Source organism: Apteryx rowi, unplaced genomic scaffold, assembly GCF_003343035.1.
Source record: "Apteryx rowi isolate R43461 unplaced genomic scaffold, aptRow1 scaffold_368, whole genome shotgun sequence".
NCBI lineage: Eukaryota > Metazoa > Chordata > Aves > Apterygiformes > Apterygidae > Apteryx > Apteryx rowi.
In genome coordinates, this window is record NW_020450174.1 from 769,069 (window position 1) to 782,935 (window position 13,867).

At 37.3% G+C, this 13,867-nt stretch overlaps 1 protein-coding gene across 1 annotated transcript in view; it reads left to right on the top strand.

Moving 5' to 3' along the window:
- Positions 1–227: 227 nt before the first annotated feature.
- GALNT2 (polypeptide N-acetylgalactosaminyltransferase 2) overlaps positions 228–13,867 on the top strand; it is a 51,965-nt gene continuing 38,325 nt past the window's right edge. The window contains exons 1-3 of the mRNA XM_026073389.1: positions 228–269; positions 1,900–1,990; positions 8,482–8,635. Coding sequence (XP_025929174.1) covers positions 228–269; positions 1,900–1,990; positions 8,482–8,635 — 287 coding nt within the window. The remainder of the gene's footprint in view (positions 270–1,899; positions 1,991–8,481; positions 8,636–13,867) is intronic.

The following is a 13,867-nucleotide window of genomic DNA, read 5'->3' on the forward strand; positions in this document are numbered from 1 at the left end:
ATTAAATCTCCCTCTCATATATGTGAAATGCCACCCTGTTCTTAAACACTGTTTCAGTTGTTTTCAGTCTTGCCCTAAGCTTAGCTTTTTTGTTTGAATGAATTCAGTGTCAGTGTGAGCACCGGTATATTCTACCGAGAAGACTACTCATCGAATGCAAGCTACTTTGTAAGGCTAGATTAGAAGCTGGTATTTTGTTTTCTTGAAAGCAAGCTGCAAAAGCAACTATGTCCTGTGATGGTGACATAGGAATGTTGTTTGACCATCTGGTTTGTTTGAGTATTGCCCCAAATTAATATGCCGAAGCAATTTACGGTTAGAGATGTAAAGAAATGAGTTGGTCTGGCATATTTATCTCTGTGGTTTTAGTGTGTGCTTCCTTTTGCTTTTGCGCAAAAGTTCTCTCTCAAGGATATAGCTTACTGGGTCCCCCCCCCTTTAAAGGGCATTGGATGTGTGCATGTACTTTCCAAGTGCTTTACTGGGAGACAGTTAAAGTGGTTACAGTAGAACATCAGTTTTTAACTGCATATGCAATTTTAAAAATCATTCAAATGGCTTTATGGGGGATGGGGGGAACCCCCAACAAAAACCCCTGACCTAGTGCACAAAGCTTTGAGGCTAATATCTCACACTCTCCTGTTCCTGTGCCCTGTCTGACAGGGAGCTCTAGGAGGCAAGTTGATCATCCAGTAACCTGTGTTCCTAACTCCTGCCTTGGCAGTCTGACTGCCTCAGAGTTTCTGAAGACTGTACCCAGTCGTTTCCTGGAATTCTCAAATTCATAAGTGTTGAAAATGGCATTTAGCTATTAAACTTCTGAACCTAACTTCTGCCTTCGATAGTTTGTGCTGATGACAAAAAAAAATTTTTTTTAAGGTTAGTGTGAAAGAACCTGAGAAATACTCAGGCTGAAGAGCACATGCTTCTCAGCCGATAGGATTAATGGAAAGGTGGAGTTCTCTTGTAAAGACTTAAGAGGGGGAGGGAGTGAAGTATGAGGAAGCACTTGCTGGTTTTTGTTGAACTTCAGGAAAAAATTCCTGCAGAGCTTTTTTGTTTGTCTAATGAGTGTTTTGCTTTTATTTTTCAGCATACATATTTTTCTTTTAAAATCATCAAGTAATTTGGGACAGTGAAGAGCTTGGAGGAATTTTGCAGAACTTGACTTTCTTTGTATATTGGCAAGATTTTCTTCCAGTTACAGTAGTACTTGCACAGTGTATGAACACACACGAGTGATTTTTCTATTGAAAGGAAAGTGAGAATTATGAATTCAGGAAAAAAGGGAATTTGGAGGGAGGAAAGGGGGAGAAGAAACTTATCAACACTTTCTTTCCTCACTAAATGGTTATTATCAATAATACTGGAGTGAGAAATCCAATAGAGTTGACTGTGAAAAACAGACTAAGCTCACCAAAATGAACATGTGAAAATAGCAACTTCCAGATATTTTGTTCAGAAAACTGCCCCTCAGGATACAACTGCTAGATAACCCGACTTCTCTTTTTCAGATGACTTTCATATTTGGGCCATTTCTTGTTGGACTAGGGCTTTCTTTAGGCTTTGTTTAAACTTTGCTGTTTTGCATATTTGAGCATTACTGATCAAAAACTTTTATTCTATTTTTCCTAATACATTTTCTTCTTGATAAATAAGTAGATTTTCCAAATAAGAATTGCTGCATAAATTAAATGCAGAAGCCTGTTTAATTTCCATTTCTTATGTTTTCAAGTAATGGAGGAAATAAGTCACCCTTTCTCTTTAAAATTCGAAGTTAGCTCTCTTGGACCACTTCATGAGCTTAAAATCCAAAGGCTTAGTTATTTCCATTTGCTTTGAAAACATAATCTCCTTAATTGATTTAATTTTATTTTAAAGACTATGTACTTTTTTCAGGAGGACCCAAATGATATCGACCCAAAAAGGAAAGATGTGCGTGGCAACAAAGGGGAGGACAAAGCACAAAATGTGGAGACGCTACCTCCAGGTATTGCAGCAATATTTCTTTTGAAAAATTTGTAGCCATAAAACATAACCACTTGAAAGACTTATAGCCATAAAACATAGCGATTGTTCTGATGCTAACATTTTTTTGTGGTTTGGAAGTGACAGGATTACTTTAGAAAACGTGTATCCTTGTATTTTTAAAGCTTCAGTTTCCTTAAATCTCACCCGCTTTACCACTCCCTTGGGCTTAAAGATATGTAGAAGCTTTTTCTTTGCTAGTATGTTTGTAGCTGTTGTCCTGCAATAGGTTCTAGCTGCTGGAGAAGCCTCTGGTACAAAAGGTCCGTTTCTCTCCATGGATGATGCTGGCCTGCAACACACATGTCATCTGGGAGTGGGAAGCTTGGTTGAATCTTCAGTTGGAAGTGGGCTTTTTTAGTTTCATCAGGCTTTTGTGAAGATGATATGATGTGGAGGTTTTCCTTAGAGAGTGTGCAGATGGTGTGCCTTCATTTTTCATCTCAAACTTGCTTGGTGCTTGTCACATACAGGCAAACAAACAGAGGAAATACAATTTTTTTTCTTTGAATGAAATAGAAACATGCCTTGAAGATGAGGTAGGAAAACTAAATGTTGTGGAACTTTCGTCTCATATGACTTGCTTCCATAAAAATTCTTTTACTGCTAAAAAATTTCATGTCAATGAGATTTAATATATAGCTAGAATTGACACACCAAGGAATGCAAAAATAAAATGGGCTTGAGTATTTTACACCATATCTAGAAAGTAAGTTTATTGCACAAAGAAAAGAACTTCTGTTCAGGTGGCCTCAACATGCTTTATTCTTCTGCTATTAACCCTAATGCTTGACTTACAAATTTGTGTCTTAGCCAAGCATGCGGAAAAGTATGAGGTATTGAGGAAAGAACTAACCAAGGTAAAGTCTCCTTTAAGCAGCTCCGTGCTTCCATCCCTAATAAATGGTTAGGTATGATTTTTGTTTCTTGGTCTTGGAGTCCTGATACAGCATAAGCTGTTGGAAATTCATGGCTTTTTTTCCTTTAGCTTTTGGCCTGTCAATGTCTTTGCCTTCTGGAGAGGGGAAACAAGACTGTGGTCACATACGTGTGCTTCTTGGCAAAATTTATACCTTGAGGATGACTTTGGAAATAAATCCTAAAAAGAAAAGAGTCTGGGTTCCCTAGCCAGGTTTCTGGCAGGTCTTTTTAAATATTTTTCTTTAACAGGAGCCTCTACAAATATATTTAATATTTTCCTTGTTACTAGGATTACAGGTTAGCTAATCTCACACCTTCTAGCTAGTATTCCTATTTCTACTTTTTGAAGGTTTAGGTATTCTGGGCCAAACCCTGTTTGCTTCTTCTAAATAAGATCTTACTTTCTAAGTAGCTGTTCGAGTACTAGAAGAGATGGGAAGGTCATAGGTGGAAAGGGAGAGATCAGAAGCCGGAAGGGTTGAAGCCAGAAGTAAGATTAAATGTCAAGTAGAACAAGTCTGGGCTTTTGTTTTGTCTATTAATCAGTCATCTTTATGACTTGATTTAATAGGAAGGAGAATTGTCATATTACTGCATAGTGGTATATGGGTCTCTAATCAAATGTCAGAGGCTACACAGAATTATGCACTCTTAAATTACTATTGATTTCAGTTTGTATAGACAAACTTTTGAATTCTAATGGCAATGAAACTTTGAATTCATATTTCTGCAGGTACTTTGTGCACCATGTTAAAGCATAAATTTTTAAACTTTAGGAGGGCTTTTTTCCCTTTGGTTCAAAATCCTTTCTTGCTTTTCCATTGAGGTTAGAAGCTCTGCGGTTTAGGCTTCAGCCTCTTACGCAGAGTAGCATCTTCAGAACTCCTGGAACGCAAGGAATTGTATACAATCTTTAAAATGCCTTTGTATAAAGATTAAAGATAAACTACCACTTTATTTATTTATTTTAACCCTCTATACATCAGACTATATATCCTCTGTCATTTGATGACCTTTAATATGCTGCAGAGGTCAGTTTTTTCTTTTGCGCACATAGCGGGTGGTGGCTTTTGTAGTTAAAAGGAAAGACCCTGAGCGCTCTGCATGAGTAACAAAGGCAAAAATGTCTAGCCAGTTCTTTTTAGAACAGATATTTCAAGATTGTGTACTTTAATTGTATTAAGTTAAACACTTATGATCATACTCTTATGAGTATGATCTATGGTGTACCCATATGAGTCATGGTACACTCTTACCAACCTCTTGCTGAGTGAAGAAGCAGTGAACTACATCTCTTACACTTGGTGCTGGTTTCCTTGAAGTATTCAAAAATAATGGTGAAACCGACAAGTTATAAGTAATTTTACTCATAAATAAATATTGCTGCTTCAGCTTTGGTTTCCAGTGTTGGTTCTTCCATTTTACTTCATATTAGCCATGAAGTGACCCTTCTCAGAGAAAAGGGTTCAAATCCCATTGTCACACAAGTGAAAATAAGAATTTCAACCATTACTCAACTACCCCTTTTGTGAGTTAAAGAGGCTCTAGAATCTCTTAATGCCTATAGGTCAAAGTAATTGTATTTATTTTGAGTATCCTCCTGCTTTTAAACGGTACTCAGTCAGTGAGAGGGCATGCAAACTCTGGGGGAACTGTGTATCCATCCATCCCAGCTCTGACTGTTGTTTGTTTGGGTGTGGATTTATCTGCTATGCTTTTTCTCTTTTGTCTCACTTTGAACAGCTGCTTTTACTGTCTGTCCGTTCCCCCCCCCAAATCTGATCCATATTCCACACAATTCACAGGATTTTCTGCTGGAACCAGAGCCAGGCTCTGCCTACTTCCTGCCTCCTGAAGCCAAATTTACTTGTCTTGTATCCTATAGGTTGTTACTGCTTTTGAGTAAATTTAGCCCTAAGCCCTGTCTTGTCCCCCCCCCCCTTTTTTTCCTCCTTCTCAAATTTGTTTTACTCTTCTTGGACTAGTTTTGCATTTTCTGGTTTTAAAACCTTGGAAAATACTGAATGGTATGTTTTTAATGAATTTCATCAAACTCTACTTGGATTGAAACTGGCATGCAGTAAAATATACAACACTAGCATTATTTCTTTAAACTATGACTACTTAAAGGTACAGAACAAAAAATCAAAATATGCTTCCTGTTTAAAATCAACCAGATTATTGTTACAAGAATTGCAGTGAATTGTAGTGTTTCTGCTGATTGCCTTCTCAAAAATTATAACTAGATTTGGGAAGTATCTGCTGCTATATGTGGACAAAAAGAAAAAGCTTTACTGGGCTTTTTTTTTCCTTATTCCTGCTCAGTTTCTCAAGCTCAGAACAGTCAAACTAGTGACTAACATGAAACTGAAGAACACTTAACCTCTGCACCTGTAAAATAGGCACTTCTTGTCACAAACAATTTTAGCACTTCAGCATACTGTGGGTGCAGGTTCTTAGCCAGTTCAGTGATTTTTGGCTCCATCTGATTCTGGTGGCAATCCCTGAAGTGCATCTAGTGTTGAGTTTAAATTATTAACTTATTGTAAGTTTAGGTCTCACTGTAGGTGACATAAGACACAGTCACTTGAATTTGAAGTTACAAACTTAATTTAGGTTTAAATAATGTATTTGCATCTTCTGATATTCATTCTACCTGGCAAACTTGCTGAAACTCAGGAAACCAGGCAGCCAGCTGACTCCCCAGAGGAAATTAAACTGAATCTGCTCCTGTGCCTGTATCCTGGGAAACATACAACAGAAACAATACCTGCTATTGGAAAAGTTTAGTCAACCCTTATCTTCAAAATTTAATTTATAAATTGTCCAAAATGCAAGTCTTTCTACAAAAGTAGGCTAGACAATATTCTTAGCTTTTTACAGTGGTTCACTTGAATTGTTACAGCTTGTAATCGCATGGTCAGCCCATGCTGCGTATTCTAGTTAGTAAGAACACAATCTGTTCAGGTAAAACACGTGGAGTGCCATCATCCTCACACCGGTGCAACAGCCTCAGGATGGGATGTGTTACAGCGCCCCTCTCCACTGGAAGAGCAGATGAGGGCCAGTGCAGCTTGATGCAGAAGTTGTGTTATTATCCATTGAAAACTGGAGGTAGTGCTGTCTGAAGGGCAAAAGTTCTGTATAAACATGATTGAAGTATAGATCATAATGAATACATTGTAAAATTGAGTAATATGCTAAAGTTGTCTTTATTTTTAGACCAGAAAAGCAGTGACATGACGTGCTGTATTTTCAAAAATAGTAAATATAAGTTGTAGATTGAAGCGATATTATAAATTGGAAATAAAGGTGGTAATACACGGGTAGTTACCAAAGAGGTTACCAAAATATTGGGGAACACTATGTGTGTGTTATGAGGCAGATACTCTTGTGATCTACACTGTCTCTTCCAGTTCCCTGAATCAAGCCACTCTGCATTTGAATAGCTTTGTTGCAACTAAGGGTAAGTGTGTATTTTTGTAAACCATTCTGTATTAGGCTATTCCTAGTGTGGTAGCTGGCTGAAGTGTAAACTTGTCTTCAAACAGTAGGTTCATGGAAATAGTTGAAAGGCTAATGAGAACTCTCTTGCCAATCTGTGAGCTATCATCAGCAGCTAGAGTTTCCTTTGTAAAGACTTTTCAATAACTAGAATTTGAAAATCTGTATTTGTCCATCCAGTTATTTTCCTGTAGGTTCCCCTCAGGGCTGCTTCAAGTGGCTAATGTTCTGCAGTCTGTTTTATTTAACTCTCATTCTGGCTTCTGCGTGTGTGTGTTTGTGTGAACTTCTTTAGGAAGGTAATTCTTGTTTAGCAGTAGATACGCAGTGTAAATTGGTTGGATAGCTCTTAAACCAGCAATCCGAAAACATGGGCACTTTTCTACTCTACAGCTGAAATTGGATGCAGGAGGTTTCTTTTTATTAACAAACAAACAACAAAAAACTTGATTTTACCTTCTACTGCTGTCTGAACTGTCAGCATTTTGCACCTTGGGTCCAAGTTGCTCTTGGAGGTTAGATCCTCAGACGATTCTGAGATTGTGGAGAACTTTGAATCAGCTCGATGCTCTGCATCTCAGTGAAGAGCAGGCGATCCATTCTGTTTAAGGAAAGTGTTTTCTCAATATTGGAACCTTCTAGCAGAAGTTCACACACACTAGATGGGATATTGCTCATGGCTAGGAAGTTTTAAATGAGGCCTGCCTTAGTTTTCGTACTGTGCATGTTGGGAGAAGGAGCAAAGGCACACATGAAATGTCTGAGCAACCTCTAACTCTCATTAATAGCTATTATAATTGTATTCCTTCTGTGCGTATCAGCAGCATATGCCTGAAGTATAGTATTTGCCTAAAAGCTTAGCTCAAAAGGAGTGACATCTCTGCAATCTGCCACTTACTGAACTTAATTAAAAGTACCTCAAAAGTTTGGTTAGGAAAACAGTAAATATAAATTCCTTTGCAGTCTGTAATAAACAGTGACCCCAAAGACAGCTTTAGCTTTATACCTCTTGTTCTTTCCGTATGCCAACAACGTTCTGTGTTCACCAAAAAGTGGTCACAGCAGATCCTTACAGACATTTAACATGGATATGTTTATCAGAATTAGAGCTCTAATTTTGAGTTATGGTAGCTATAAATTTGCTGTAGATAATGTAGGATTGGTTGTCACTAGGCAATAATGCAAGTGTTCATTTAGAGGAGAGAACTGATAATTTTAAGACACTTGCTAAATATCATACTTTTGTTTTTATAGCCAAAGATGGTGAATGTTCTGACACTTTGTTCCTGGAGGATGGATGTTAATTTTTCTTTCAATTTTAGGTATACAGATTCCAGTGTTACTACCGGTTATATAATAACATGCTTTTTGCTAAAGAGGAATTAATCTGTGAATCAGTTTTGAATGTAAAGGAGGCTGCAGTATGTCACATGATTCATATTGGAGAGCTACTGCTCAGCCTATATAAAATACTGGGGTTTTGTTTTGTTTGTTTGTTTGTTTCTGGAAAAATGTCTTGTACTTCTAAAAGACCTATTCCTCAAATAGGTTAGGTTAAACTATAGATAGTTGCATTTCTACTTCTGTTATGAGACAGTAGTAAATTAAATCGTAATGTCTTTGAAGTCTAAACTGAATCTTTAGAAATAAATGCATCTTGGGTAAAACTGTAGCCAGATCATCTGTCACCTTAATGTGTGTGGATACGTGGAGGCTTTTTTAAATAGAAGTTGTGGTAGTTGGGATGAAGGAAAAACTGTAGCTGAGATGAAGCATGGTCTAGTGATTTTGCTTGAATAAGCAGAGATCTATAAAACTGTTCAGCTTCACATTAATTCACAAGGTGTTCTAGAGCAAATTAATGTGCAGAAGTGAATGCGATGTTGTGCTCATCACCATATTGTTGAGGCTTAAGTACTTTCTTGCAAAACCCAGACCAAGTGATTTCGGCAGTTAATTTGAATTGCTGAATTCTGTTCTTTAAATTGCAAAGATTTAATTGGGTATTTTCCTGTTTTTCTATTTTAGGAAAAGTTCGATGGCAAGATTTTGATCAAGATGCTTATGTTAGTGCTACCATGGTGCGATCTGGTCAGGATCCATACGCCCGTAATAAGTTCAATCAAGTAGAAAGCGACAAACTGCGAATGGACCGAAACATTCCTGACACTAGGCATGATCAGTAAGTGCCAAACTGAGCCACATTTGACTTTGATTAGCCTTTTTTAAATTTAGGGTTTTTGAGCAGCAGTTGTCTTTTCTAAAGCAGGAGCTCTTCTGCTTTCCAAATGACAGGAACAGTGAACTGTGGTGTGATTCTTAAACAGTGGGATAAAAAACACTAGATTTTGTTCAGATTCTTCTGTTTCTATGACTTCCATTGGTGTGTATTCTGTGTCCGAACTGGTGCTGAGTTAGACAGTCTTTGTTCCTGTTTATCTGATGTTTTTTTCTTGATTTCCACATTTGTAACTGAGATTTTGTCTTAGCTATCCTCTGTTGATTGACACCTTGGCCAGCACAACTCTGGTTAGTATCCCTGCAGTAAAGCTGTCAAGAGGCAAGGAACACAAACTGAAATCCAGGAAATTCCATTTAAGTGAAATAAAAAGCTTTTTTTGCTGTGAGGGTGATTGAGTCCTGGAACAGGTTGCCCAGGGAGGTTGTATAGTGTCCATCTTTGGAGATAATTCAAAAATTCCTGGACAACCTGCTCTAGCTGCCCCTGCTTAAGCACAGGGTTTAGACTAGCTGATCTCCAGAGGTCCCTTCCCACCTCCACCATTCTGCCATTCCATTTTTTGAAGTGTGTGAAGTCTCTCAACTCCCAGACCTGAATGAGTTCATATATGCACACCTGAAAAACATGGGACAGGTTTAAACTTCAGACACTAATAACTTTTACTTGCACAAATTCAGAAAACACTATGCTTCAGAGCAAGAAAAAAAACTGATTTTTATTAGAGAAGATTTTTTGTTTTTAAAAAAAACACTTTAAATGACTTGCACTAGTCTTGTGTAAGCAGAATTGATTAATACTAAAATATTAGTTGCTCATTATGACATCAATAAGTGACTTAAAGGAAATTAGTTTGAACTTAACTGCAATTTTTAAAAATTAGGCATTCACAATCTCAAAGCATAGAACTAGCCAACAGTACATAGTTAATTTGCCTAAATATTATTGTAGTCAGGATGAATGTACTTTCACAGCTTTAGAGGTAGGAGTACCTGGAGGAGACACCAGAGGGAGATAAGGTGCTTTTTTCTCTTCTATGCTATTCCTGATTAAAGAGCTTTACAAAGGAGACTTGTATAAAAATTCAGACATTCAACATGTCATTTTAAATCCCTTGTATAATAGCATCGTTTTGGGTTCCTTTAAGCAGGTTGTATTGTAGATAGAGTAAAGGAAGTCTTATATAACTGAGCATTATTTGGACTGTGAAGGAAGAAGAATCCAGTGTTTCTTCTTTTTGCTGTGAAAACACTGAAAAGCATGATGCTGCCTACAGAATATTGAACAGTTTAAAAAGGCTTTTGAATTGTCTTCATGTACACTATTTTGCACAAGAAATGCATTTACTGTTTTTAGATGAGGTACTCCTTTTCCACAAGAGCAAAGCTCAGCCACCAACTTTTTGTAAATTCTAAGATTAGAGTATTCTGAATTTTAATCTCTGAATCTGTAAGTTTTCTGGATATTTAGTATCTTCTGGATGGGTCTAACATAGATAAATGCTTTCCTTTGTTGAGATGAACTTTGAGAGATGACAGGAGACATGAATTATATTACAGTGGCTTGTTTTAACTGTTTCAGTGTTGTGATGATATGCTGACCTGCTTGGCATTTTTCACGGAATGGACTTAGAAAACAACCCTGCCATCAGCAGAGGGGTGTTCCTGGAGRAAGGCTGAACCTATGCTGTGCTTATTACTTAGACTTTGCCATAGAGCAAATTTAACTGCCCATCAGTCTGTAAATGGTCCCTTAAAAGTAACTGAAGTGGTCGTCCTTGCAAGTTGTCTTTGGCACTTCCTCTGCCATGACACAATTATTTTGGCACTTTCTCTTTTAGACAAGGACAGTCATTGCAAAAGCTGAAAAAGTTGCATGAGATACTTGTGTGAGAACTGCTTAATAGAAAGAGCAATAGCCAGGGGAAGAAGAATACGTTGCAGATCTGAGCATGTGTCACTTGAGTGCATGTTGTTGTTTTCAATAAACTTGGAGGCAACTGGAATGAAATTAATATGTCCTGTGGAGCTGCTAGTTTTTCCTTTGAGAAAAGAAAAATGTGGATGAGGAGATACTTTTTTTTTTCTTTGCTTAAGCAGCTCTTATGAATTGTACTGATGCGTAAAGAAGGCTATTTGATTTTAAAATAACTACATAATACCTTTTGGTGAAATTATCTAGGCTGTTTAGAAGCAGTTTATCATGATTGTATGTTAGATTTGTAAAAGTGTGTGTGTAATTATGCTTTAAAAAAAAAAAAAAAACAACCTAGATCATTTGGTGTTTTTTGCACCTGACAAACTTGTATCAGCATGAGGTTAAGACAAAAAGGTTCCAACTACCTTTTCTGTGAGAGCCTCTCAGCAGTACTGGAAAACACTTTGGTTTGCTCGTTTAAGCTGCTTACCTTAAGCAAAATGGAAAAGTGAGAAACAAGCAGATGCAGAGTAAGAAAGGAAAGAGAAGAGGCCTACAAATTCTCACTTCAGGAGGTGCTCAGGACTTTGGCACTTCCAACTGCTTCAGAAACCTCTGGGTTTCCTTCCTTCTGTCATAGTCTGATTACAACAGGTCTCAAACTGTGAAGGATCCCTATCGTGGTAGATTTTGGAGACCCAGAAGATAGGTGTGTCAGTCATAACAGGAAACCTCCAGACTTGTCATTCTGGTAGGGGTAAAATAACCTCCCAAATGAGACAAAAGGCAAAATGCTCTCTTATTTCTTTTTGTGGACCCGAGTCCACCACACTCACTTTGGACCAGTGATTTCTGATTATGTATCTCTTAATTATCTGGTATCTTACTGATAACTCTCAAGAATCATGCTAAGTGCTTTAGTTGGACTAAACTGTTTTTTCTGATTCTAAAAGTATTAGTAGGTTCTGACCTCATACTCCAGTTTTATTCATAAATAGAGAGGACAAAAATTTTCCTGACATTACCCAGACTGTTCTCCTTGTATCTGTTGAGGTGAATGTTCTCCTTGCATTGGTTAAAATCGATCTTTTTCTCTTTAGGTGGTTTCAACAAGCCACATGGGTTTCAAATAATTGGTTTATGTTATGAACCAGTTCAGTGATTCCAAAAAAAAATTGGAGGGGGATTCATATTTTAACTGATTTTAATAGGTTATGCTAAGCATTCAGTGTCTAGTTTGATGTTGCTAGTTCAGGTTCCATTTTTTGTCAAAATATATTTTCTACTTGTAAAATTTAGTGCTGTAACTTGAGGAAAGAGTCTAGTCTCCCTGCCGAAAGTGATGACATTGTTGCTTTGCTTTGTTTAGTTTTGGCTATGGCATTTATTATTTTCATAGCAGAATAAGAAGAGTACTACAATTGAATCAATTAAAGCAGGGATTTTTGAAGAGCTAATTCTAATATAAGTAAGTCACCTTTAAAATACACAGTGAAAACATTCCTGCAGTTACATTCTTGCTATTTGGAAGCCTAAAAATCTTGATTTCTCGGTCAGAAATATGCAGTAGTGTTTTCCTCTGATTAGTTTTCTTAAAAATAGGGGCTTAATTGCCTAGTGTAATTCCACCTTAAGATGTGCTCTGGCTCTGATGATATCTTTGCAGAAAAGAGCACTTATTTTAACATGTGTTTTCCCCCCCCCCCCCAATGCATCTAATTTAACATCATGACTTACTGGCAATAGATTCAAATAAAATTTACTCACTTTCATGACCTTATCTTACTTAGAGTGGATTGATACAGTCTTTGAATAATTGTTGCAATGCTATAATATGTGATCATCTGGGGCAACTTTGGATTATTGAATGTAACATTTGACATAAATTTTAATGGACTTCTATTTCAATATTATGTATTCATAGTAGGCTTCTAGAGCTTCTAGGATGTGCACTGATTCAAATTTTCAAATTTGTTATTTAAGGCAGATACTTTACCTACCATGTTTTCACGGGTGCTGGGACTTCACAGAGAGATGCTCAAGTTTGAGGAGTTTAAACCAAGCTGCTTGATCTGTGCAAGTGCTTCGTGTGGTAACTAGATGCACAGTAGGCTTGCCTATGGGGATGATTTGTAGGTTAGCGGGAAAAAGGATACCTTTTTGATATTGTAGGCACTGGTGTATCGTGGTGGTTCAGTTTCTTATAGTTTCTATTTAAATGAATTGCCAGAAGCTTGCAATAGAAAAGTCTAATTCTTTGCCTTTCAGGAGTGCATAAAGACTTGTGATTTATTGCTTCAACATTGGATGCTAGCGACAAAGCCATCTCGTACACCCATCATTTGAGGAACAAAGCTAGATATGGCCTTGCTAATCTGAGACAGCAATTGCAGGGTTGGCATGGGCTTAGTTTGTCTCAGAGTGAGTGAGATCACAGCTGCACAATAATGTTTTGTTTCACTGCAAGCACTAGTATCTGTGTGACATTATGGCTGTGCTTTACTGAAAACACTGCAGTTCCATGGGAATGTGGGTAAGGAGAAGCAGCACGCTGCTCCTTGCTCTTTTATTGTGTGGAGTTGTAACTCGTGTGGTTTATGATGCACGTCACAGGTTCTGCGGTCAGATGTGGAGAGGCTTTCTGTATAGGCAGATGACTTGTTTTAAAACTTGAGGTAGGAATGTAATTTAATGTTTTTGCTCTTTCCTTAATAGCTATTTTAAGTATTCTGTGTAGTATTATTAGAATTACTTGCTGAATTCGCTGTAGGTGTACACTAAGCTAGCCGGGTTTGTCCACTCTGAAGACTTCTAGGCCTGCTGGAACTTTACCCCTGATAATAATTAAAGGGGGATCTGAGGAAATGACAGCAATACATCAGACCGGTGTTCGTTACTACCTGACTGAGGATCTTGACCTGCCAAACTGCGATGCTTTTAGCATGAGCTTGATGTGCAATGTTTTCTGGTTCTATTAGTTTCTGGTACAATGATTAATAGTGTCTTTTTAGTGGTTTTTTTTGTTGTTTTTTTTGTCAATGTGTTTAAGCAGCTTAATTTTATGTGGTCCTGCAGGAGTTCAAGTATTCTGGAATTTGGTTCTTTTTTGCTTATATTAATCTCAGACTATAAGAGATGATGAAAAAGGAGTTGACTTAGATGGAATATTTCATTATCATTATAATTTGGATGGGCTTGGTTCTGTGTTTAGTTGACTCAGCATTGTCACAGCTAGTTTTGTTTTTCAAATTCTGAATT